The 26,887-nt window shown below is 36.3% G+C and overlaps 1 protein-coding gene across 6 annotated transcripts in view; it reads right to left on the bottom strand.

Moving 5' to 3' along the window:
- Ganc (glucosidase alpha, neutral C) overlaps nt 1–26,887 on the bottom strand; it is an 86,430-nt gene that overhangs the window by 18,087 nt on the left and 41,456 nt on the right. For 4 of the 6 annotated variants that reach the window (XM_076850613.2, XM_076850616.2, XM_076850614.2 and 1 more), the window contains exons 8-20: nt 26,056–26,122; nt 24,749–24,845; nt 22,491–22,671; nt 22,124–22,277; nt 18,683–18,918; nt 16,019–16,145; nt 14,568–14,647; nt 12,871–13,014; nt 11,212–11,308; nt 6,900–7,001; nt 4,956–5,199; nt 3,399–3,463; nt 1,436–1,512 (exon numbers count right to left, since the gene is read on the bottom strand). In XM_076850613.2, coding sequence (XP_076706728.1) covers nt 1,436–1,512; nt 3,399–3,463; nt 4,956–5,199; nt 6,900–7,001; nt 11,212–11,308; nt 12,871–13,014; nt 14,568–14,647; nt 16,019–16,145; nt 18,683–18,918; nt 22,124–22,277; nt 22,491–22,671; nt 24,749–24,845; nt 26,056–26,122 — 1,671 coding nt within the window. Of the gene's footprint in view, nt 1–1,435; nt 1,513–3,398; nt 3,464–4,955; nt 5,200–6,899; nt 7,002–11,211; nt 11,309–12,870; nt 13,015–14,567; nt 14,648–16,018; nt 16,146–17,667; nt 17,987–18,682; nt 18,919–22,123; nt 22,278–22,490; nt 22,672–24,748; nt 24,846–26,055; nt 26,123–26,887 lie in introns of those variants that run through there. The other 2 variants (XM_076850618.2, XM_076850617.2) reach the window with 2 other exon arrangements.

The raw sequence follows: 26,887 nt of genomic DNA, 5'->3' as shown, positions 1-26,887 counted from the left end.
TGGCTAAGTTAGAAAGGGAGCCAGTTTCTCTTAATAGGTGCCTACTGCTTTGTTAGAATAAACTTGAAAAATTCTCATCAGACATGCTCAGCAGGACCATTTATTTAGCTGTTGCTGTATTTAATGTTTTCCTCAGGTTTTTACTTGGCAAGGGAATCTTTGTAAAGATCCCTCAACTTCAGATCTTCAAATTACTGGAGAAACCAAGAGGAAAGACTACAGTTCATAAACATTCTGGAGAAAAACCTGGTTAGTCATATCAATAATAAAAAGTGTAGGTAGCTGAATGGTGGCCACTGAAAAAGAGTCTCTTGACATGGTAGTCTCAGTCCAGTCCAGCACCCTGCATGGCTCTTTCCTCTGTGTGCTGAAGCCTGGGGTGAAGCTCTAATTCCTGAGGACTCTCCCTAGTCTGTCTTCTTTCTGCTCTTCATTCCACACCCTCTTTCCCTAGTCTGGGGCACCAAGTCTCTGTGGTCTCTGCTCTGCAGAAAAAGGGTTGTCCCTGCCTCACCTTTGTGCTCTGCCTAAGTTCACTGCCCTGGGCTCTGGTAGGCCGGGACAGTTCATATAGTAATAATAACAAATGACAATAACTAATAAGATAGCTAAGGAAGGTAGAGATGATAGAGGGAAGTCATTGTTGATCTTGGTCAATTTGGTGAGTACTGGAGACAATTTTTAGTACCAAAATTTAGGATTCAAAGGGAGCCAGAATCAAAGAGCAAAGTTTCTTTTCTTTTTTTTTTCTTTTTTGGTACTGGGGATTGAACTCAGGGGTACTCGACCACTGAGCCATAGTCCAAGTTCTATTTTGTATTTTATTTAGAGACAGGGTTTCACTGAGTTGCTAGCACCTCGCCATTGCTGAGGCTCGCTTTGAACTTGCAATCCTCCTGTCTCAGCCTCCCGAGCCACTGGGATTACAGGTGTGCACCACCATGCCTGGCATAAAGAGCAAAGTTTCTTTATACTTAAGTTTCCCACCAGAGTCTGATACCTCATAGTAGACAAAAGATTTTTTTCTTACCCTACCCTCAGTGTGTTTAAGAACTCACTTAAGCAAGTCATTGTGAAGATGAATTCTGATCCTTCTTGGGGCCATCACCTATTCATTTTTCTATCACCTGGCCTCCATTAATTTCTTAGCCTAAGTGGACAGTGTCATGATTTTTAAAAATCATCAGTTATGGCTGGGGTTGTGGCTCAGTGGTAGTGTGTTTGCCTAGCATGTGTGAGGCACTGGGTTCGATTCTCAGCACCACATAAAAATAAAGACAATAAAGTCCATCAACAACTTTAAAAAAATCATCAGTTATTACAGTCATTTGGTGTATGTTCACCAAAGCTTTATGGAGAAATTTAGTTGCTTAAAGAAACAAAGGGATGAGAGAGATGAGACTTGAGATATGTGACTAATTGTTATTAGTCTTACCTCATTTGATCTTGGCAGAAATACATCAACCATGGTGGTTTTTGGTTCTGTGACTGGATGAACCAATAAAGCACTTCCTTAAGAATGGAGAAGAAATAAAATTTAGTGTCATTACGAGAATTCTTTTCCTTTAATTGAACAGTATTGTGGTTTTTATTTTGTTTTGTTTTGGTATGGGGCTTGAAAACAGGGGTTCTTCACCATTGACCTACATCTCCAGCCCTTTTCATTTTTTTTTCTTTTGAGACAGGTCTTGCTAAATTGCTTAGGGCTTGGCTAAATTTCTGAAGCTGGCCTACAACTTGCAAATCTCCTGTCTCAGCCTCCTGAGTAGCTGGGATTACAGGTTATGGGCCACAATGCCTGGCAAAAAACTACTAGACTGTAAACTTCTGTAAGGCAGAGACTGTGGTGAGTTAAACCAATGATTCATCAGAGAGATGCATTGTTAGAAAGAGGACAGGGGCTCAAATAGGTGACTGTTATTACCTATCATTAATCCATATATGGAATATCAGGATTATAAGAAGGAACCCTGACACAATTTACTACAGTATCATTTTGTGCTTAACTTCTGGTGCACCAATAATCTGAAAGCACCACTGCATCTCTCCATGGCTTTACTGTTTTTTTTTTTTTTTTTTTTAGTTTTTGGCGGACACAACATCTTTGTATGTGGTGCTGAGGATCGAACCCGGGCCGCACGCATGCCAGGCGAGCGCGCTACCGCTTGAGCCACATCCCCAGCCCCGGCTTTACTGTTTTCTTTGAGTGATGTTAATGATATTGAGTCCACAACTGTTATCCAGAATTGTGTCACTGTGGCTACTCAGGTTCTTTTGCTTGGGCAGTTATCACTGGGAAGGCTGTAGATGGCAAGTATTATTAAATTTTCTTTGATCTTGCTACCATGCAGGTAAAAATTCATCATTTGTAAATTCTTTTATTCAATAAATACTGATTGCCAGGCATGTTGATAGGCTCTGGGGATAGAGCAGCAGATAAAACAAGCATGATCCCTGCTTTCATGGAGCTTATAGTAAATGAAGACAGATATTAAAAAGTAATTGAAAGATAGAGTTAAGACAAATACCAAAAAAAGCAAAAGTACAAAGCAGAAGTTTTTTTTTTTTTTAATTAATGCAACAGATTGACTTTGATGGAGAAGAACAGTCTAAGGTATAAGAAGGCAAGGAGTGGTCAGGGAGGTTTCTTCAAGGCAGTGATTATTGAGACCTAATGTGTAAGGGATTGAACCTAGGAATTTGAACATGTCATCTGAGTGCTCTGCCACTGAGCTACATTCCCAGACCAAGGACTCTATTTTTTTTTAATATATTTTTTTTTAGTTGTTAATGGACCTTTATTTTGTTTATATGTGGTGCTGAGAATTGAACCCAGTACCTTGCACATGCCAGGTAAGCCCTCTACCACTGAGCCCCAGCCCCAGCCCAATGACTCTATTATTTGACACTGGAGGTTTCTATTGTTTGGCATGTGGTTACCTTTTGGGCAACTCAATGTTTAGACTGGCTTTTTGAGCTTTGTCTCTAAGATAATACACTTCCATGTTCTAGAATTGATGGTTAATCCTTGTTAAAGAGGCCTATTACTCTATATGAAATAAACTCTTCTGGTTCTTTACTATATCTATATGATTTATTTTTTGCCTACCTCCTTCCCTGTAGTGGTCTCAATAGGCTTAGAAGAGTGAACACAAAACAAAAGTTTAAACTATACCTACAAATAGAATGGATTTATTTGATGTTGGTAAGAATAATACTGTGAGTGCTATAATTACAACAGAATAGATCTGCAATCCCACTAATGCATTAAAAATCTTGATGAAGGAATTTATTTTAATTTTTTTAGTTTCATTGGGATTAGGATTTTAAAAAGTGCTCTCATAGTAGAAAATTTAATAGAAACATAATTATAGTGTTTGTAATTAATAAATGCTCACCCAGCATGTATTCATCTTCCACACCAAAAGTCTCTAATTCATCTGGGAATTCTATCCACAGAGGCCTGGGAAAGTGAAAAGAACGTTCGTTACATTTTAATGTAATTATATGTTTTTTAAGATTTTTATATTTTTAGTTTAAAAACTGTTCAAAGGAAACTGGAAAGCACTAAAGAGTCAAGATTCTTTTTCATACAACTCAAGTTTTTATGAGCAATTGCTGTGATTACTTTGCCTTTTTATTATGTAAAAATGTTCTAAAGAAATATTGAGAATTCTAGTACCTGCCACTTTTCCTTCTGATTGTTGAGCACTAAACACTACTCTAATGGGCAGAGTCAGAGCTTTATTCAAGTCCAAATGCCTAACATCTTTGGATATGATTTTACAATGATGATAATTCTGTGCTTTTTTAAAAAAACATTTTTTTAGTTGCAGATGGGCACAATACCTTTGTTTATTTATTTTATTTGGTGCTGACGATGGAACTCAGTGCCTCACACATGCAAGACAAGTGCTTTACCACTGAGCCACAACCCAGCCCCTCTGTGCTGTTTTATTTTTGTGTTTGCTGCTTTCATTCATCACTTAATTACTATATCTTTGAGAAGAACTGATGTTTCTTGTTTTCAAGCTGGCATTATTTTTTTGGGTGTGGGGTTAAGAAATTTTGAGTATTCTTTTTTGCTTGTTATTGTTTTGTTTAACTAGGATGTATTTGGGTTCATAAACAATAAAACTGTCAGTATATATTTACCTGGATATCAACTTAATGTTTCTAGTCATTTTTCAATTACATGAGGAAAGAATATCTTCTAATAAGCAAAATTTATTTTTAGTTTATTCACCAGCCTTTGTAATAACATATTTCTTTCCTATAGAACAAAACAACAGTATACCTGGGTGATGTCTAGAACCTAAAAGGGAAACTTCTAACAAATATAGATTTTTGAAACCTACCCAAAGAGATTCCTAGAAAGTTTTGGAGGTATAGCTTTTAAAATCTATAGTGGAAAGCTCCCCAGGTGATACTGATTTCATCTAAATTTAGGAACTTCTGATCCTGAAGTCTTGGTGAATTGTGTATGCTGGTATGTATCATTCCCTAATCTAGAAAGTTTTTTTTTTATATTTTGCCTTCAAAATAGAGTTAAAATTTATAAACAAATGCTCACCTCAAACTTGGAACAGTTTAGTCCTAAGAGTAAGATAAAGGAAAGCCTAAGGCTGGCAGGTAAGTTATTCTTTCTGAAAAGATGCTACTGTCAAATAATGGATTCTTTCAGTCACTTCTTTATTCTTTGAGATATCTCTATTTTTGCCTCTCACCTAGCATGTACATTTAATCACAGTAGTAGGGGGTCTAGTTTTTTTTAATCTGTCTTCGACAGCCAGAATCACGTGCATAATTGGTAGTCATGAAGCTCACTGGAACTTTATTAAACTTGAGGCTTTTCTTCACTTTTTCTTTTAAAATCACTGTACGATTAGTCCAGTCCCTAATCACTGTGAGAGAATTAGGCTGCTGCAATCCCTGAATGGATGATGCATTTTTACCTCATGACTGGTTCAGAAGCCACATGTGCATGGTAGAACAGAGAATACAAATAGGGTAGGAGGGTGTAGCGTTCTCTGATGGCTTCTCGGATAAGTTTGGTGTATTCCTCCCCAAAAAGCCAGGGTTCCCGCCGCTTGGTGTTCATGTTAGCATGGCCACGGAAGAAGGGTTGGTAGGCTCCTGCCTGGTACCAACGCACCAGCAGTTCTGCATCTGGATTCCCAATGAAGCCACCTACATCAGCTGGTTAGGAAAGAAAGGCCAAGTAAGGCAACCAGACTTCAAATAAATGATGTACAGGGTAAGATAAGGTCTTGATGACTGTCCAGAAAAAGGAAACATATGTGCATTCAAAATATGACCTCAAAAAGGGGAGCACATTATATAAAACAGCCTCTCTGGAGATCTGATAAAACACTCTTTGAACACTGTCTTCTTGTTAAAAGACCAGAAGATTATTCCAAAATCAATACTCCTATATGTTCCTGAACTCATATTACCTAGAAATCATAAAATGTTGACTTGATTTATTGTTATGTGTGTGTATTGGAAGGAAGGAGCTGGTAACCAATTTCCTTTGGAAGCAACAGGAAAACCAAGATAAAAAGTAAAGAACTAAAGAGAAGTAAATAATCAGAATTAGAAGTTTAAAGCTGGGTGTGATGGCATACGCCTGAAATCCCAGTGGCTTAGGAGGCTGAGGCAGGAGGACTGCGAGTTCAAAGCCAGCCTCAGCAAAAGCTAGGCGCTAAGCAACTCAGTGAGACCCTGCCTCTAAATAAAATACAAAATAGAGCTGGGGATGTGGCTCAACCCCCGAGTTCAATCCCCAGTATATTAAAAAAAAAAAAAAAAAAAAAAAAAAGTTTGGGTAGAATTTCATGCTGAGTCCTAGAGTAGGATATGTATTTCTTGTACTATATGTGAACCAATACCAAAAACTATCAATATAAAAATATAATATTAATTTGTTTCTATTTCTGCAGAAAACAAAGAAAAACTGGAACTGCAGTCACATTGAGCAACTTTTAACCTTTATCCACAGAGAATTCTCAGGATGCAAGGAAGGTACACTATCAGACACACTTATTTTAATTAAATTTATCTTTCTCAAGAGCATATCTTTTTAGAAAACACAGTTAAAATATGTCATGGAATTTAAAATCTGCTAAGAATTTATTTCTCTGTTTCCTCCTTCTTATTATTGTTATTTTTTAGTAGTACTGAAAAATTGTACCTAGAGTCTTGCACATGTTAGGTGAGAGCTGTACCACTGATATATCTCTGCCCCACACTAATTTTTTTAAAAAATATTTTTAGTTGTAGATGGACACAATACCTTCATTTTGTTTATTTAATTTTTTAATGCAGTGCTGGGGATTGAACCCAGTGCCTCACATGTGCTAGGCAAGTGCTCTACCACTGAGTCACAACCCCAGCCCCCACACTAACTTCTGATTCACTAAATTCTTTGTAATTCTCTCTATTTTTTTCCACTTAATTTTTTTTTGGTAATTGTAGATGGGCAAAATACCTTTATTTTATTTATTTTTATGTGATGCTAAGGATGGAACCCAGTGCCTCACACATGCTAGGCAAGAGCTCTGCTACTGAGCTATGGCCCCATCCCATACTTTTTTCACATGCTGCATCTAAAAAGGAAGTGATGAAAGAATGAGGAAAAGAAGTACTCTTTGGTGCTTCCCTTTTCGCCTGAGAAATTGATTCTCTGTTTTAAATTTGGACAATATACAAGAAGTTCTGAAGCATCCTGCTTTCACTTTTCTCTCTAATCCGCTCCCCTTCACTTTCTCCTGTTTTCTCTTTCCCATATTTATCCCAGCCCAAAATAGCTAAGGAGAAGGGTTTTATGACCAGCTTTGAAGAAACATCTCATTTTTCATTATCTCTCACTTTAAGCTCCAAGACAGAACTCATCTTACCTCCACAAAAAGAGATCCCAGTAATGCTGAGAGTTAGTAACATGGGGATAGAAATTTTCAGGTAACTCCATTCTGCTATGTTGTCACCAGTCCACACTGCACCTTTGATCACCAGTAAGAAAGTATTGAAAAAAAAAATCACAAGTTAGTTCATGTACTTAATTTCATATTTAGAGTCCTGATTATTTACTTATGTATTTATTTGGTACCAGGGATTGAACCCATATGTTAATGCTTAATCACTGAGTCACATTCCCAGCCTTTTTAGTTTTATTTTGAGACAGGGTTTCACTAAGTTGCTTTAGCCTCACTAAATTGTTGAGGCTAACCTTGAACTTATGACCCTCCTGCCTTAGCTTCCCAAGTCTTGGGAATTATAGGTGTGTGACACCATGCCTGGCTTAGAGCCTTGATTTTTAAGACAAGCTACTAAAAAGGAAAATAGATTTCTTACCTAAAAGTAAATAATTGATTTATACAGGAAAATGTATTAATTTTCTAATATAAAAATTTATTAAAATCCACAAAACATTCTATGAAAATATTCTGAAATTATGCATAGTTTTGAATTTTTTTTGTGGTATTGGGAATTAGAACCCAGGGCCTTGTGCATGCAAGGCAAGCACTTTACCAACTGAGCTATATCCCCAGTCTTATAATTCTTTTTATGAGAGCATTACAGTTATACATAATAGTTGGGTTCATTTTGACAAAATCATACATGCACAGATTTTGATTTACTCCTGGAAGCTCCCCTTTCTCAAACTCCCTCCCCTATCCTTCCTCTACTATTTTTCTTTTGCTTGTTTGTTTATTTTTCATTGGTGCTTTATACATAGTATATAAAGAAAGACAGAACACACTGTGGTATATTTACACATGCACATAGTGTGATTTTGTTAAAATTCATTCCTATTTCCTTCCCTTTCTCATCCTTCACCCCCCATCTCCTTTTATTACACTGATCTTTCCTTTATCTTTATGATATCCAATCCCCCTTTCCCCATATTTTGCACTAGTTTCCGTGAAGTATAATTCAAATATGATTATAGGAGGAATATTTTTAAAAATAAATTTTATTGAGATGTCATTTACATACAATAAATGTATCTGTTTTAAGTGAAGAGTTTAATGCTTGTAACCACCACCATAATAAGCAAGCATAGAACATTTCCATAACTAGTGAAGTTCTCATGGGTTTCTTAGCAGTCAACAAATGCCCACTTTAGGCAACTTACTCATGTGATTTCTATGGTTATAGATTAGTCTTTTCTGGAACTTTCATACAATGGAAACATAATATATACCATATTATATTTTAACATTTTTTTACTCAGCATAACGTAGTTTACTATTTTTTTATTTTCTGGGTAGCATTCCATGATATGGAACATATCACAAGTTATTTATTTATTTATCTATTGATGAATATATAGATTCTTTCCAGATTTGAGCTATTATAAATAAAGATACCATAAATATCTTTGTGTAAATCTCTGTGTGATATGTTTTTATTTATCTCTGGATAAATACCTGGGGATAAAATTGTTGGGTCTTATGTTCAGCATATGTTAAACACTTCAAGATAATTCCAAGTCTTTTAGGAAGGGTTGTACCATTTTAGATTCTCATAGCAATATATGAGAGGACCAGTATTTTTAATTCTAGGCACTCTAAGGAACATATAGTGGTATCTTTCTTTTGTTCTATTTTATTTTATTTATTTTTTTATATTTTCCATTTTTTATTGGCACATTATAGTTGTACATAATTATGGGATGTTGTTATATATTCTTACATGCACACAGTAAAAAAATATAATTGGCTAATCATTTCCCAGTATTTCTCTATTTCTCCTTTCTCTCACCTACCCCATTCTCTGGTCCATTTCCTCTACTTTACTGATCTCCCTCTTTTGTTTTAATTTGAATGTCCCTAATAACTGATTATTTCTTCATGTGTTTACTAATCATTCTATGTCTTCTTCTGTAAAGTATCTATTCCCCATATCTTTTGTTCTTCTGTTTTGTTTTTGTCATTGAGATGGGGTCTTACTATGTTGCCCAGGCTGGCCTTGAACTCCTGGGCTCGAGAGATCCTCCTGTCCCAGGCTCACAAATAGCTGACACAACAGGTGTGCATGAGTGTACCTGGTTTCGTTCCTAATTTTTAAAATATGTTGTCTGTCTTATTGTTGAGTTGTAAAAATTATTTACAACTGTAAGAGTTGTGGTTACAGTTGTAACCCATATATAATCTAGTTGTTTTAGAAATATTAATTGAAAAATATGGCAACTTTATGCTTTGCATGGATTATCATCCCACTTAATCATCCCCAAAAGCATATCAGGGAAATAATATTATTAACTCCATTTTACAAATGAAGGAACTATGACAAACAGTGGATTCCTAATCTACCCATAGTCACATAGTCATTAATTAGATTTAAGGCAGGATTTGAGTCCAGGCAGTCCAACTCCAAAGCCAGTGTTCTTTATCATTGCACAGTTGTAATTTCTGAAGACAGATTACATACTACTAAAGAGATTCATAAAAGGAAAAAAAATCTTATTTTACTATATCTACATTACTACTGAAGCATTTTTGTCTATCTTCTACCAAAAATAGTTCTTTTTTTTTTTTTCAAAAATAGTTCTAACAGATATTTTTGATTTTATTTCTCATACAAATTTTGAATTTTCCTTCGGTCAACAATGAAAAATATTTTCAAGGGATTGCCCTTTGTAAATAGTATTTAATAAGTTTTCCTTAATTTCAAGTAAAATATGTATATATTTACATAATGATTTTGAAATTTTGTCAAAAAAGCTCATCATAATAAACATGCAAATATTCTCATGGCTCATATGGTTGTTTAGACAGAAGTTCTTCCTGGCTATTGATTTCAGCATTTGACTGAACAAAATATATTTCCTATAAAGCCCTGCTACATACTGGGGCAAAGTTGATTAAGTTGGGGTCTTGCTATGTTGCCCAGGCTGGCCTTGACTCTGGGTTCAAGAGATCCTCCTGCCTCAGACTAGAAAGTGGGTCAATATTTACAAGATCAAAGAAAATTTAGGGGCTGGGACTGTGGCTCAGTGGTAGAATGCTCGCCTACCATGTTTGAGTTACTGGGTTCGATCCTTAGCACCACATAAAATGTTAAATAAAGATATATGTCCACCTAAAACTAAAAAATAAATATTTAAAAAAAGAAAATTTAGTATTTATGTTTCCTCTTATTTTTTAAACTGGTGTTTATAAATTTTTTCATTAAATACACATTTTTAGTGATGAAAAGTGATACTTGTAGAGAATTTGGATAAGGATAAAGGATAAGGATAAAGAAGAAAATTAAATCACTCCAATCACCTAAGGTACTAAATTTTCTTGTATCTTATCTGACTATCTACCAACTTATAGATTAAATTACTATCTTATATTTTATAAAATTGGGATAATATGGAAATATTTAGGCATTCTTTTCTATTTTTCCTTTAATATGATGCCACAAACATTTTCTCATGCAGTTAAAGCTACTATTTTAAATAGCCTCATGATAGTCTGCCACATGGACACAACTTACTTTTATAACTATTCTTGAAACAAACAAAAAAATCTATGTAACAATAGAGAATAGTGCTGTGGTGATCATCTCTATACGTGAATCTCTGCCTGAGATGATAATATCTTGGTCTTTGGTTGAGTACCACTGAGGTTGGTTTTCAGGGGTCTAGTGGGAGAACTAATAATGTCTGCAATACAGTAAGATTTGGGTTTTTTAAATTAGGACCTAAGTTTTCAGTTGTTTATGCAAGAAAAAGGGTCTTAAAATAGTCTTCCTATGCCAGGGTCGTTAAGTTAAATTAGATCTGCATTAGCTAGTAAACCAGATCCAGTTATAGATGACCTTGACCACAAGCAACAGCCAGGTCTATTTTAAGTCATATTGCTAAGTGGAACAGAACAGGTGATTGAATGAATATGTTAGAAGCATATTTCCTGGTTTCAATAAATCAAAGAGACAGGATTGAGGATCACCATGTCAACAAACTAAATATGGTAAAGTCAGTCTCCTATCAATAAGTGGCCATTTTTTTTCAGTTGGAAACAAGTGTTAAACTTGATTAAAATTGGCTTACTCTATTTTATAGTATAAAATGTATACATCAGAATAGATCACTCTGTACAATCAAAGTTCTGAGCAACAGCTATTGAAAAGGAACACAGAGGCAGCAGATGCCAGAAACAGTCAAAAAGGACAGGTGGTTAATTTGTATTCTTCAGTCTAACACAAGCCATTCCTTACCATACTTTTGTGACCCAGCGAAGAAAGAACGTGAAAGAACAAAGGGTCTCTCCTTCCCTTTAGATCGCTGTATCAGTCCCTCTGCAGTAGCCATTTGCTATCAAAGTCAACAGAAAAAATTCAGAGAAGATAGGATTAGGGCATTGTGTTAATACCTTAATAAACTAATGTGAAAAAGGTAAATAGTAGGTGGAAATGTGAAATGTTAAATATTAAAATAAATCCAACCAAATTGTTTTCATGATATATCTTCCTTTACTCAAAGAATGGAAAACTTGAGGCTGGGATTGTGGCTCAGCGGTAGAGCGCTAATCTAACACATGTGAGGCCTTGGGTTCGATCCTCAGCACCACATGAAAATAAATAAACAAAATAAAGATATTATGTCCAACTACTTCTAAAAAATAAATATTAAAAAAAGAACTTTCTTCGATTAATAATAACAATGAATAAATAAACTAGCATTTATTTGATGCTTACTATTAATGGTATTTTGTAATATTTTCTCACATAATCTACCGAACAATTTCTGAGACAGTTTCTAGTGGTGGGGAAAAAAAACAGATTCGGCAAAGTTAAGTGACTGGTCCTGGCCTACATAAGAAAATTCTCTAAGGTAGTTGGCAGTAATAGCAACAGGCTGTTAGAGAATTAATCAGATACTACCTGAAATCTGTGCTATCTCTAGCCAGCAGCTCCCATTGGAAAATACCAATAGGCAATGGGAACATAGTCACATTCTGAAAATAACAAAGAACCACAGATATAAATTAGAGCACATGATTGTCAAGCCTTTGGATGTGACTGGCAAATAAAAGACAATTTTACCTTTTTAAAAAATTTTTTTGGTCCCAGGGATTGAATTCAGGGGTGTTTAACCACCAAGCCATATCCCCAGCCCTTTTTATTTTTTATTTTGAGATAGGGTCTTACTAAGTTGCTTAGGGCCTAAGTTACTGAGACTGGCTTTGAACTTTAGATCCTTCTGCCTCAGGCTATTCAACTGCTAGGAATACGGGCATTTGCCACAATATCTGGCCAATTTTACCACCTGTAATGAGAAGGCACTGGGTTTGAGTCTCAGCACCACATATAAACAAATAAATAAAGGTCCATCAATAACTAATAAAAAATTTTTAAAAATACTTAAGGAAAGGCTTCTAAATTTTAAAAAAACATACTTACTGAAATTATGTGTCTGTGTCTAAATTATGCTCCCCTGATCTAGAATGTCAGGGTTGCTGTATTTGGATATTTGTGAGATTTTCAAAATTTAAAAAAATTAAAAAAAAATTTTAATTAGTTATACTTGACAATTAAAACTTTAAATTTAATTTTAACTTTAGCCTTTGTTAACAGATTTATACAATGCTTGTGTCAATAAAAGTGCTATATACTAATGGCTCATTTCAAAGCAGATGTTTCCATCTTATCATTAATCTCATAATATTTTAAAATTCATTAAGTTGATTTGGAAGGAAAAGAAGCAAAAGGAGAAATAATAAAAAGTTCTGTATTGGCTATAACCTAAGACTCACTACACTTGTCAGAAAAGACACACTAAGAGATATGAACAGCATAGTATGGCTATTAAAAAACAAATGAATTTCAGGTAGGGCACATAAATCTAGTTGATTTAATTTTGGATATCTTTCTTACCTGATAAAAACCATAGATGTTGTGAAGTTCTCTGTGCTCCCAGTTGCCATGATGAATGGCATTCTTTTGCAGTGTTAGCTCAGGCCCTCTAAAGACTGAGGGTTCATTCATGTCATTCCATATGAAAAGGATATCTGTAGATCCCTAGGAAGCAAATCCTGGTCATAAAACACTACCACAGTGATGATGTTACTATGATAGCGTCCCTATTTTTCTTTTCTACCCCCATTTAACTTACTTATTTATTATGTTTTTCGGAAAGGGAATTGTGTCTATTTTGTTCATTGATAAATCTCAAACTCCAAGAATAATACCTGGCCTACAGAAAGTTCTCAATAAATACTGATTAACAAATAAATGTTGTCCTGTGTTGTCTACGAAATATACATTGCCCAGCAAGTTCACTCCAAGATCTCCCTAGAGACCCCTACTGGAAAGGTTATGAATTTTGACAATTAGGCTCTACAGCATCCACCATAGGCTACAACTCTTAACTAAAGGCAATTATAGCTATATATAGAAGATTCTATCTTCTCTCTAAAACTCTGAAAGATTTGGCAGCTCAGATATCTGTTTGTTACCATGATCTACATTTAATGTTGTATGTAGAATTGTTCAGAGTAGGAAGGGACAGGTGATTCATCTAGTTAACATCGTGTTGTAATTCCTTTTATAGAAATCTCTGGTCTCTCAGCATTTGGCTAAATAGCTACAATTATAAGAACTCCCTTGGGCAGCTCATTCCATTATTTCCCAAATGTCTTGTTCCTTGCAATATCACCTCACAAGACCTAGCTTCCCTTCTCAGATACCATAATATCTCTTCAATTACTCAACTCTGCCATACTAGTGTGAAAACAGCCTTAGAAAACAGTGAAGTGAATGAGCATAGCCATATTTGGTCCAAGGGTGGTTGTCTATCCCTGCTTTAAGTTATTTACTAGTATCCTAATATATGATGCTCAGAAACTAATGTCTGATGGTTAAGAGCTGGGCTTGGCAGACAAACAGTCCTGAGTTCAAATTCTGGGTCTATCACTTGCTAGATGGGTGACATTGGCAGGCTTTCAAACTCTCCATTACTTATTTTTCTTATCTGTGGAATTATATTTAGTTAGAGCTCCAATTTCAGAAAATTATTGTGAAGAAGAAATGGTATAATGCATATAAAGTACTTGACATGTATTCATTTTGGTTTAGGTATCACCATCAGCATCACCACCCCACCATTATCAGTATCAAAGTAAATGGTTGAGAACAGTTCTTCAGATGTGGCTGCTCCAGTTTTCTCTGTGGTTATTATAATATTTTAAAATAATTATTATTTTTTGCTTTTAATGATACACTACAGTTTATATTTTCACATTTACCATATCTTTAAATATAGTTATAGATTGCTTATTTTATATAAAATGTATATGGTAATTTTGAAACATAATAAACACCTGTTATAATGTACATTGATATATCACAGAGTATGTTATAATAGTGGTTAAAAATCACAGCCTTTGTGCCTTTAGTAATGCACATGGCACCTCTCCCAGCACCACCAAAGTCTGTAATGTATTGGTCATCCTTGCCTTTTCACACAAGCATTATATAACAAGAGCTATTCAAAGAAGCAAAACAGTTCTATTCACTTTCTTTCTTTCATCCTTTAAAATCAACTAGAAAAGAACAAAAGAATAAAGACCTACCTGATAAGCCGGGAAAGCAAAAAGACCTGAATACCATTCTCTGACCTTGGAATTGGTGAAATCCAGGTAAGAAGAGAGACCTGGAGAGACATAATAGTAGATAGTCTGTTAGGAACAGGGGTCATCACAGTAAAATGTGTCATAAAGAAGGTATCACATGTGAGAACCAGATAATCAATGGGCACTTTACAACATTCCTAAAAGATAGGTGAGAGAGGCATGGTCTCCAAGAAGTGAATAGACCTTTCAGCACCAGAGGCCCTGGGAAATGCCAGTGAACAAGCATCAAGACACAGCATGTCCCTCTCTGATGGCCTAAGATAGCCCAGGTGGTATCATCCTCCTCCTCCTCCTCCCCCTCCCCCTCCCCTCCTCCTCCCCCTCCCCTCCTCCTCCCCCTCCTCCTCCCCCTCCCCCTCCTCCTCCCAGGGGTGCTTAACTACCAAGCCACATCCCTAGCCGGGTTAGAAGAGCAAAGAACAATCACAGGAGAGAACCTGCAGGATGCTTTTTTTTCTTTTCCTCTTTCCTTCCCTTTTCTCATTCATTCTCTCTTTCTCTTTCCCTTCCTCCCTCTCTCCCTCTTTTTTGTTACTGGGGATTGAATCCAAAACCTCACACATGCTAGGCAACACTCTACCATGGAACTATACTCCCAGTCCTTTAACATTTATTTTGATTCAGGGTCTTGCTAAGTTGCTGAGATTGGCCTCAAACTTGAAATCCTCCTGCCTCAGTCTTCCAAGTTGGATTATAGGCATGTGCTATGATTCTTCTACTTCTTATCTCTATTTGTTTAAAGAAATATGCATGCCACTGAGGTTTGCTTATTTGTTTGTTACATTCATTCAATTACTGATTAATAAATATATCCAAACATATATTTCCAACGGTACCAGGTTGTTAAGTTTAGATCTTACATGTCACCAAAAGCTCATGTGTTGAAGGCTTGGTCCCCAGCTGAGAGATGGTTGAAACTTTAGGAGGTGGGACCTGGTTGAAGGAATTAGGTCATTGGAGCTGTGTCCTAGAAAAGTATAATGAGACTCTGTCTCCTTTTTCTCTCTTGCTTTCTGGTCTCTGTGAAGTGTGCAGCTCTCCTCTGCCATATGCTTCCATTATGATATACCACTATGATATACTGCCTTGGCATAGGCCCAAAAGCCATGGGACCAAATGATTCTGGACAGAAACATCTGAAACTGTGAGCCAATATAAATATTTTTCCCTTCAAGTTAATTTCTTCAGGTATTTTGTCACATAGGGAGAAAGCTGACTAACACACAGATGTTATGAAAGATACAAAGAAGGCAATACTTTCTTTCCTTGAAGGTGCCTAAGATGTAAGTAGAAGAGTAGATACTTACTAGAAATGAGAACAACAGTCATGTAACCTTCATTAATTGGTACTAAATAATTGGAAATAGTAAGTATATAAAGCAATATCATACCAGGCCAGCATACTCCTTCAAAGTCACTCCCTTCACGATTTCTCACAAAAAAGCCCTGTTCTTTGGCCTTAGTGTAAACTGAGTAGTCAGGATCAATCTTGATGTGGGGGTCACTGATGACCACAAGCTGTCAGGACATAAAGGTTTGAAGATATCATCAAGTTTTATGGTTATTTAGACTTAATATTCATTTATATGTCTTCACCATAGTTTTAGGGTAAAATTTTATTTTGAAACAATTACAACTCATCATGAAATATTTCATACATCAGTAAAACTCTATAGTCTTCTGTGTGCTCAGAAAAATTAAAACTGATATCAAAACCAGGCCAATCAAAACCAATACCAATGCTGCTATGAATATAGATGTACAAATATCTGTTTGAAGTTACTGCTTTAAGTAAGTTCTTTTGGGCATATATCCAGAAATGGGGATTGCTGGATTATATGTTGATTCTATTTTTAATTTTTTTTAAGAACTGCCATATTGTTTTCCAAAGCAAATGTACCATTTTACATTCCTGTCAACAGTACACAAGTGTTTCAATTTCTCTATATCTTCACCAATACTTACTTACTACTTCTTAAATAGTACCCCTCCTAATGATGTTAAATGGTATTTCACAAATAAAAGTTTTGATTTGCACTTTCTAATGATTAGTGATGTCGAGCATCTTTTTGTATACTTGTTGGCAATTTGTCTGTTTTCTTTGGAGAAATGTATGAAGTTTACCCACTTAAAAATTTTTGCTGTTGTTGTTAAGATGTAGGAGTTTCTTAAAAATTCTGGCTATTAACCCCCTTTTAAGAAGCTTTTAATATCTCCAAATGTATCCAAAGAAGCCTATAATAAGGCCCAATCTTTCTGGACAGATTCCCTACTATTCAAAGCTTCACATGCTTTGCTCTTTCAAAACAGCCTCTGTTTGGCTTTCAAACATCCATCAATGCTCCATCCTCTGATTACATTGCCTTCTTCCTTCCCTCTTTTCCAATAATTAGAGACTCATCCTTCAGGGGTACCCTACAATATACCTGTGACACAAACTCCTGACTTGAGTTCTCCAGTAGGCTAAAATCTTTCCTCTCTTGGCCCATTCCCACTCCAAACTTTCTTTGGCTCTCATGTTACTGCCCTGTATTGTGGTTACTGCATACTTCCCTTTCCCCCACTTGCTGGAAGACCCTGAGGAGCTCATCTCTGTATTCCCTTCAGTACTAGCACAACCTCTTGAATGTTCAGAGGCCTCAAAAAACAACCACAGAAATTTCCACAAGGACAGAAATTTCTACAGCCAAGCAGACCAGTGTTGATTCTTGCTATGCTACTTATTCACCGTGTGAAAATTACCAAATCATTCTAAGTCTCAGCTTCTTTATCCAAATAATGGGGTAATAAGACTATTATAATATATTTTAATACACCGTCTACCTTATAGTAAGTCCTTAACAAATGATAGCTGTTTTAGAGTTAATAAGATTGATTCTAGAGACCTGTGAGAAGTTTGAGGATCAAAGGAATGGGTTGAAAAGGCAACTTTAATACTAAGGAAACCGCCCACACAAGCCCTTGTAGGACCTACACTCTCAGTAGGCCTGGTTTATACTCCCTGGTGGGGCAGACATCTGCCAATGCATTCTGCTGTCATATATAAATAAAAAATTAACCAAATAAACATAGATGTTATACTACATGTTATACTACTACATGTACACATATTGATGGAAATAAAATTATTTTTATGAAAAAAAAACAAGGAGAGGGATTGTATCTATTTATATAATGTATATGGGGTTCACCCCCTTCTCCTCTCTCCATTTTCTTTTCTCCCTCACTCTCTTTATTAGAATAATCACTGCCACGTCCATACAGGAAAGAAGCACTCTATACTTTCTGATGATTCCTCCTCTTCTCCATTTTTTATCATTTCTTTCCTTGGCCAGACTTACAGAGTCCACCAGGGAAGCCTGAAGAAAAAAAGAATAATAAAGAATCTGACTCCATTTTTTATATTTGGCTGTTCAGGATTTTCAAGCCCCTCCATTCCCTCTTACCTTTCTGCCCACATCTGGGTAAGCTGACAGGAAGTCCTGGTGCTCCCTCATTTGGTGCCAATAGAAGGTTCAAACCATATAATGCAAGCCCTAGCCCATAGGTAACAATCCTTACCCTGGAGAGTGAGTGCACTCTAGCGCCACCCTCTAGCCATCTAAGAGTCAGTCTCCTTTCTCAGCAATCTATGGTCATTTTCAAATCATCTTGGGAGTTGACCCTATTCTCCCCAGAAGGCCTCATTTTGTGATGAACTTTCTCATACATTCTTGGTACATGTGTACAGTATTATCAAATTTCATACTAGAACAAAAGTTTGGTATGGTTGGGAATCCATCATGTTACTACAGGGTAGCCAAAAAAAGAGAACTGAAAATGCTAGGCCCCTTCATCATTCTGTAGACATAAACAACTAAGGAAGGGATGGATGAAGTTAATACCTTTTCACCATTCGATTTCTGTTATCACAATTATAATTACATTTGAAAGTACCATTTTCATGGACTATTTTTTTTTATTAAATGGTTTTCTTCCACTAATGTACCAACACGAACTTCAAATAATTTTAAAAGCTTTGTAATGAAAAGTTTAAAAATGTTGGCTTGTTCTACCTTACGTTTTTTGCTCCTGAGCAGCTCTTGCATCCTTTTGGGGTTTGCAAATCTTTTTTTATCCCAGGTGAAGTACCTCTTGCCCTCAGTGTGCTCTATGTCCAGCCATATGACATCATAAGGAATATCATGTTCATCAAATCCTGCATCCACTGCCTTTACATCTTGCTCATCTTCATAGTTCCAGCGGCACTGGTGATACCCCAAGGAGAACAAAGGGGGCATGGCTTGTGTACCTAAAGACAAAAATGAGAACTGAGTCAACTACCATAACAATGATCATCATTTGGTGAGCATTTTCCTAATGGGTACTAGTAAGCACTGAGCTTGTACGTACATAGAATATCAAGGAGAAGAAAGCATAGCTCTTGCTTTCAAGGAAGTAGCAATTAGGGTGATAAGAAAGCATATAAATAAACTGCTTTGAATTGAGGTATAACTGCCATGTTAAAGGTATCAGCCTAGTGCTTTGGGACCAATTATTGGGAAACCAATGAATTCTTCCTTGAGTTAAGTGTGGGGTCTTGAGAGGCTTCAGAGAACAGGTAATACTGGTTTGGATTCTTATGAATAAACATAAGTATACCCTATAGGGAAAAACAGAGCATACCGACATAGGGAACAGAAGAGACACAGAGGCAGATATGCACATGACAGGCTTAGGAAAAAAATAAATATTTCAGAGTGTTACAGTGTAAGGGAGATAAGTAAAGGATGAAACTGGAGAGGATCAGTTTGTATAGGGTCCTTTAGTTCAGGTTAGCAATTCTGAATCTTCTTTTATAGGAGTCATAAAAATTTGGCAAAATATAACCTTCCTGATCTTTATTTTAAAAACTGATGTCAGGGAGCACTGTTGAATCTGACTTAAAGGGAAATAGAAGTAAGGAAGAACTGTCAAGACATTATTGTCGGGCTGGGGATGTGGCTCAAGCGGTAGCGCGCTCGCCTGGCATGCGTGCGGCCCGGGTTCGATCCTCAGCACCACATACAAAGATGTTGTGTCCACTGAGAACTGAAAAATAAATATTGAAATTCTCTCTCTCAAAAAAAAAATTTAAAAAAAGACATTATTGTCAAAACATTTACTTATGCTATGGAGGACATTTGGTCAACCACTTGGATTTACTTGGATTTACCTTGTTCCTCTCCCAAAGTCTTACTAAAATCAAGGTAAAGAAAATAAAAAATGAATAAATCCATAAAAACAGAATGGTGAAAGAGTAACTTCAACAAAACAAAACAAAACGGAAAGAAGAGGGCAGGGGAAGGATGGTAACTGCTGAGCACAGCCAGGGAAGTTCTCACCTGAGTGTTTGAGGGAAGCATACTGATGAAGAAGAAAGCTCGACCCTGTCCCTAGTATACAAGAAGACAGAAGAATATTCCAACTCCCACCCCTATACTGGACTATAAGATCATTCAGGCACACAGAACTTCTAGGCTGAACCACATTTTTAAAAAAAATTTTTTATGCCTTTTTTTATTTATTTTTATGTGGTGCTGAGGATCGAACCCAGGGCCTCGCATGTGCTAGGCAAGCACTCTACCACTGAGCTACAATCCCAGCCCCAGGCTGAACCACATTTGAGGAAAATCTCTAAAATTAGATTCAGAGGCCCAAGTAAAGAAATAGAATAAAAGTACCTCTGAGAAATCAGTGACAATGCAAGCAACCAAAGTAACAATCATCAAAACATTATCATTAGTATTTCTGGAGATGAAAAAGAATTTGCACCCATAATACACAAATATAATAGCATAAACCAAGCATGAGGAGTTATTAACAAGTAAAAAATTAGAGAATAAGAAAGTACTCTTTGACATTAGAAATAGGATAGAATAAATGGAAGGTATGAAAGGCAAAATTGTGAAAACTGCTCAGAAAATAGGCAAAAAAAAGGGAAAGGAGATCAAAAAAATCTGCAAAGGAGAAAGGGAAAAAGGAGAGGAAGAAATTATGAAAGGAATAACATAAGGTTGTATTCCTGAACTAAACAACAAAATTCTCAAGACTGAAAGGGTCCACATCTAAAACCCAGCATAATAACAACAATAATTATTATTATTTTGCAGTACTAGGGATTGAACCCAGGGGTGCTCTACCAGTGAACAATATACTCAGCCCAGCTTATTTTTTATCTTTTTTTTATTGGTTGTTCAAAACATTACAAAGCTCTTGACATATCATATTTCATACATTAGATTCAAGTGGGTTATGAACTCCCATTTTTACCCCAAATACAGATTGCAGAATCACATCGGTTACACATCCACATTTTTACATAATGCCATATTAGTAACTGTTGTATTCTGCTACCTTTCCTATCCTCTACTATCCCCCCTCCCCTCTCCTCCCATCTTCTCTCTCTACCCCATCAACTGTAATTCATTTTCAGCCCAGCTTATTTTCTTTTGAGACAGGGTCTCACTAAATTGTTCAGGTTTATCTTGAACTTATGATTTTCTTGACTCAGCTTCCCAAGGAGGAGTAGTGAAAGTGGGAAGCCTATCTTGTTTCTGATATCAGAGGGAAGCTGATAGGTTTTCCTTTGTTTTTGTGGTACTGGGGAATGAACTCAGGGTGTTGTGCATGCCAGACAAGTGCTGCATCACTAAATTATATTACCAGCCCAAGTTTGTAGTCTTTTAAAGATAAAATGCTTTATTGCTAAAACTAGTGGGTGTGGGTTTTTTGTTTGTTTTGTTTTTGGCACTGGGAATCAAATCCAGGGGAGCTTTACTACTGAGCAACATTCTGGCCATTTTCATTTTTTCTTTTGAGTTGCTTAAGGCCTTGCTGAATTGCTGAGATTGACCTTGAACTTTCTTTCTTTTTTGTACCAGTGAGTGATTCCAGGAGTACCTAACCACTAGTGCTACATCCCCAGGCCTTTTTTGTATTTTATTTTGAGACAGGGTCTCACTGAGTTACTTAGGGCTTTGAGGTTTGTTTTGAACTCTTGATCCTCATGCTTCAGCCTCCTGCACTTGGGATTACAAGTATGAACCACCATGCCTGGTTTGACCTTGAACTTTCAACTCTGCCTCAGGCCTATTGAGTTTCTGTGTTTATAGGTGTTAGCAACCATCCCCAGCATTTTAGTGGTATATTTAAATAGAAAAAAAAAAGCATGGAAAAGTTCAGGATGAAATATTGGTTATGTAAATTATATAAATTAGATAATACCCAGGGACTAAATGTGCCAAGGAAAGTAGATGGTGAGTATCAGGGATTAGAGTGTACAGTTCTAGATTCAGTATAATTTTTAACTGTGCTAAGTGGTATGAGGGTGGGAAGGGGAATACTTGCTACTTAAATTGCTTAGGTAAGTTGTTTATAAGTCCTACATAATGTACAATCAATATTAACCTTCAGTGATGATACATGAGATAGAGGAAACATAATGGAACTATAAAATGGCACCTCTACATGCAAACCTGTAAGGTAGGAGTACTGCTTGAAGACATCAGAAGGTGTAGATCCTGTCAGCAGAAAAACATCAATGATTCCACTCTCTGATATCCAGCACACATCAGTTCGAGATATGACCTTTTGTTTAGCAGCAGCTGGGCCCACCTGTGTCCATGTATACTGGAAAACAAATGGAATAAAAATTTTAGAAATTTCCTCTAAACTATGATACCAATTGTATGTAAATCCACTCCTTTAGATAGTACTGACCTTCACTGATTACACTCAAAGCTTCTGGTGGCAAAAAACTGCCACCAAAAAGAAAAAAAGAAAAGCTAGCAGTGGTTTTATTTTTCCTCTAAGTATGACATACAATCATGATCCACAGCTTACCTCTACTGAAGGTTGTGTATTGATTTCCACTAGTGTTTCTGAGGCATTCAGCCAGAAAATGCCTATAGTCCTGCCCAGTTTGTGGGCCAAGAGATAAGGCACTGAGCCATAAATGCCCATTTTGTCATGTATTTTATATCCATAGACATCCAGGTTATAAAGACGGTAGGCATCTCCATCCCTAAATCATAAATGAGGATTATCATCAAATACCATTACAAATGTATAAATAACGAAAAGGACAGCTCCACTCTCCACTGTCCACTCTCCATGCAAACACTTAGGTCCTATGCCTCTTCTGAGACTTAACACTACTTCCCTAAAATGTTTCCTGACACAACCTGGACAAATGTTGTCTCCCTCTTTTGATTCCTTTGGCACCCCCTACCATGACAACTGGCATAACTAAGCCCATATTTCCGATCTCTTTTCTAAATCTCTCTTGTGAAAGAAGGATAATCACTTGTGAATCTTCCATAATAGGAAGCACACAATACACATCCATTCACAGATTTTGTGAGTTAACTTTTTGTAGCTAAAACAAAAGGATAGTGTTCTTAATAGACTTCCACAGAGCTGGTAGGGAAAGATCAAGAGCTGACTGGGGTGGGGACACAGAATTAGGTTAGTATGAGAGTAGCACAATTTTTTAATGTTATTTGTTCTTTTTAATTACACATAATAGCAGAGTTTTATTTTGACATGTTTATACACACATGGAGTAAGTCTTATTCTAATTAGGATCTCAGTCTTGTGGATGACATGATGTTGAGACTGTGATGCATTCATATTTGTATATAGGAAGGTCATGTTAGATTCATTCCATTGTCTTTCCTATTCCTATTCCCCGTCTCTTCCTTTCCTTCCCCTTTGTATAATCCACTGAACTTCTATTCCACCCCCTCCTGCCCATTGTATATTAGCATCCACATATCAAGAGAGAACATGCACCCTTTGGTTTTTTTTTTTTTAATTTATTTATTTTTAGTTTTCGGTGGACACAACATCTTTGTATGTGGTGCTGAGGATCGAACCTGGGCCGCACGCATGCCAGGCGAGCGTGCTACCGCTTGAGCCACATCCCCAGCCCTCACCCTTTGGTTTTTTAAGTCTGGCTTATTTCACCAAGTCCATCCATTCACCAGCAAATGTCATAAAGTCATTCTTTTTATGGCTGAGTAATATTCCATTGTGTATTTATACCACATTTTCTTTACCCATTCATCTATTGAAAGGCACCTACGTTGACTTCATAGCTTAGCTATTGCAAATTAAGTTGCTGTAAGCATTGATATAGTTCTGTCACTATAGTACACTGATTTTAACTCCTTTGGATATATACCTAAGAATGGCATAACTAGGTCAAATGGTGGTTCCATTTCTAGTTTTTTTGGGGAATCTCCATACTGCTTTCCAGAGTGGTTGCACCAATTTGCAGTCCCATCAGCAATGTATGAATGTACTTTTCCCCACCCCTGCATCCTCAAACATTTGTAGTTGCTTGTATTCTTGCTAATTGCCATTCTGACTGGAGTGAGATAGAATCTTAGTGTAGTTTTAATTTTCATTTTTCTAATTGCTAGAGATGTTGAACATCTTTTCATATTTTTTGACCATTTGTATTTCTTCTATGAAGTGTCTGCTCAGTTCCTTTGCCCATTTATTAATTGGGTTATTTGCTTTTTGAATTATTTACATATCCTGGAGATTAAGAGAGCAGCACAGGTTCTGATGGACTCATTGTGCCTGTTAAATAAACAAAATCTGATCCTTGAAATCTGGATTAGACTCTGTTTCTCTTTGGTTTTGTCCTAGTCTGATGCCTCTGGTTATTGTCCATTAGTGTTAACCTGAAATGACCTTCCCCAGGGAATCAGAGGTTATTTGAAATGCCATTTTCTGTCTCACTATCCCCTTCAGAAGTAAGTGTTGTTTTACAGATCAGTGATTTTTCACAGTATATTCTCTCAGGGCTTTACAAAAAGGCCTTGTGAGGTAAACACAAAGCCTAGGGATAAAGATCTCTCCCCAACTTAGACTGCAGCAGTTTCTAATTTTTACTTCTTCTATATTGTTAGGTTCAATGTTATAGTTTGTATACTTATCTGATGCCAAGAATTGAACCCAGTGCTTCACACATACTAGGCAAGTGCTCTACCACTGAGCCACACAACCCTAGCCCTCAAAGAAGGTTCTTAAAACTCTACAAATAATATTAAATCAGAACCTCCTGTAAGGATTCTTATATTTTCACATACCCAGTATTTTTTAGTTGGTGTGATTCTGCATGTTGTGGGATCCCATAGAGATGTTCAAATCCATGTAAGGAGAAATCCAAACCAATGGAGGTAGGACCTGTAGAGCCCAGAATACCAACTGAGTTTTGCTTCTCAAGAGGACAATCAATTAAGGAGATTCAGTTAACAACGGTGTAGCAAGACAACTAGATCAGGTGTAGAAAGACCTGAACTTGCTCTGATAAATCAGTAAATGCTCTGTAAGGACTCTCTGTAAGATGTTATATTCAGGTATTGTTGGGATATAAAAAAATGCATATATAAAACAAAGCTCTGGTCTCTGTTGCCTTAGCTGTGTGTTAAAGCTCTCTGTATCTTCATTTATAAACAAATTCATTTATTACCTGTAAAAAACAAGTTATAAAGTTTTAGATTTTTCTTAAAATTTTGCTAATATATTGCATATAAATTTATATACCTATAATATATAAATTTCCTTTAACCAAACATTCCTTTATTTAACAATTAATTTAGAGATAAAAGTGTAAATTAGTAGGAGACAAAATATTTACTTAAATTCATACCTAAGTTAAAACTATTTTACATATCACTTATAGGATTTTTTGGGGGGAAAAGAATGCTAAAGAGAAAGTAAAAAAGATTATGATGTCACAGAAAGGAGAGACAGAACCATATCCTTCATATAAATTTTGAGCATTCTGTTAGCCCTGATCATTATACCATGCTGTAGATATGTAGAGCTAGAACAAGGATTCTCAGAGAATTAGGGAAGGTTTGTTATTCTACAGGCAGGGAGAAGGGAGAAAAATGAGTATTTTTCTAACCACATATGCCCATGTATCTGAAAGGGAACTCCTGAGAGACAGACTCTATGTCCTCCTCTAACCCCATCACTAAGCCTGGTGATAAATGTCACAGATGGGCACATGACACCTATGTGAATGATGGGGAGACCTTGAAAAGGTTAAAAACTGCCTTGGAATGTTGAAGCTGATACATTCTATAATTTGGTTTCTCATTACTTGAATCTCATAAAAATAGAATGCAGAATTTGTAGCTGCTTGTTCAACTGGACAGTACAGAAGCATGATAAGCTAGACCCCTCTGCAGGGCCTGTACTTTTCTTACACCCTCCACACTAAAAGCATATAATTACCATTTCTTTGTTGCAATGCATTACTGAAGGATAGAGGACACAAATTTGAGATTTCTGTTCACTTTCAGAAATCACTTGTTTAGGTGCCAAAACTCACGGAACTTTTAGGTAGATACTTAGCCATTTTGAAGTTAGGCCAGTTTCAATTTACCATTAGCTTTGACATCCACAAAACTTCCAAATTTCTCTTCCCAAAGGCCTAGATCCTCTTGATTTTCCTGTTAATAAAAAAGGGGAACTAATTGAACTTATAAATTGTAACAAATGTGGTTGCCACTCTTATAGGCTTATGCCCCTAATTATCAGGAAGTAGTTAATGATTTGAGTTCATTGCCCCTATTCCCCTATATGACTTAAGTTCTCCAATCTTTGAGGGGAAAATGTTAGGTAGCAGCTAGTAATGAGTAGTGAAATATAAACCAATAGCATAGCAGAATCACAGGGTTTCTTTGAAATTGCCTTTAATGAACAATCAAGTAACTTATAGAAGAACAACAGGTGTACTAACCCAGAGAATAAGCAGGTAGAAACAAAGGGAGTCAATTAAGAAATATAACAAGAATGAAAGATCAATGGGGATAACTCCAGGCAGGTATATTGAGGTCACTGTGAAGTTAGGTTTTATGGACATATGTTTCTCAATCTATTTCAGAAGGGAAATTTCATTAATAGCATGGTGCACTAAGATGAAGTCTGCTTGATTATTGACCCCAGAACCCGCATTAACATAGAACTGACTGGTATTGAATAGGATGGTCACCAGGACAGATCTGGAAAGAACAATCCAGGGTCAAAAACTCCCCAGCCTGAGGTGAAGGAGGAGATAAAACATCTGATTGGTAAAGACTGCAGAAGGTGGTATCTAGTTCTTCTGACAAACATCAAATAGTAATAAACTTGGAACCTGCATTGTTTCCTTTATTATTCACTTCCTTTTTTTGTGTGTGTGTAGATAGACACAATATCTTTATTTTTATGTGGTG

Source organism: Callospermophilus lateralis, chromosome 3 (assembly GCF_048772815.1).
Source record: "Callospermophilus lateralis isolate mCalLat2 chromosome 3, mCalLat2.hap1, whole genome shotgun sequence".
In the NCBI taxonomy this organism is placed as follows: Eukaryota; Metazoa; Chordata; class Mammalia; order Rodentia; family Sciuridae; genus Callospermophilus; species Callospermophilus lateralis.
Note: the sequence above shows the minus strand (reverse complement) of the source record. Positions and strands in the feature narration are given on the sequence as shown.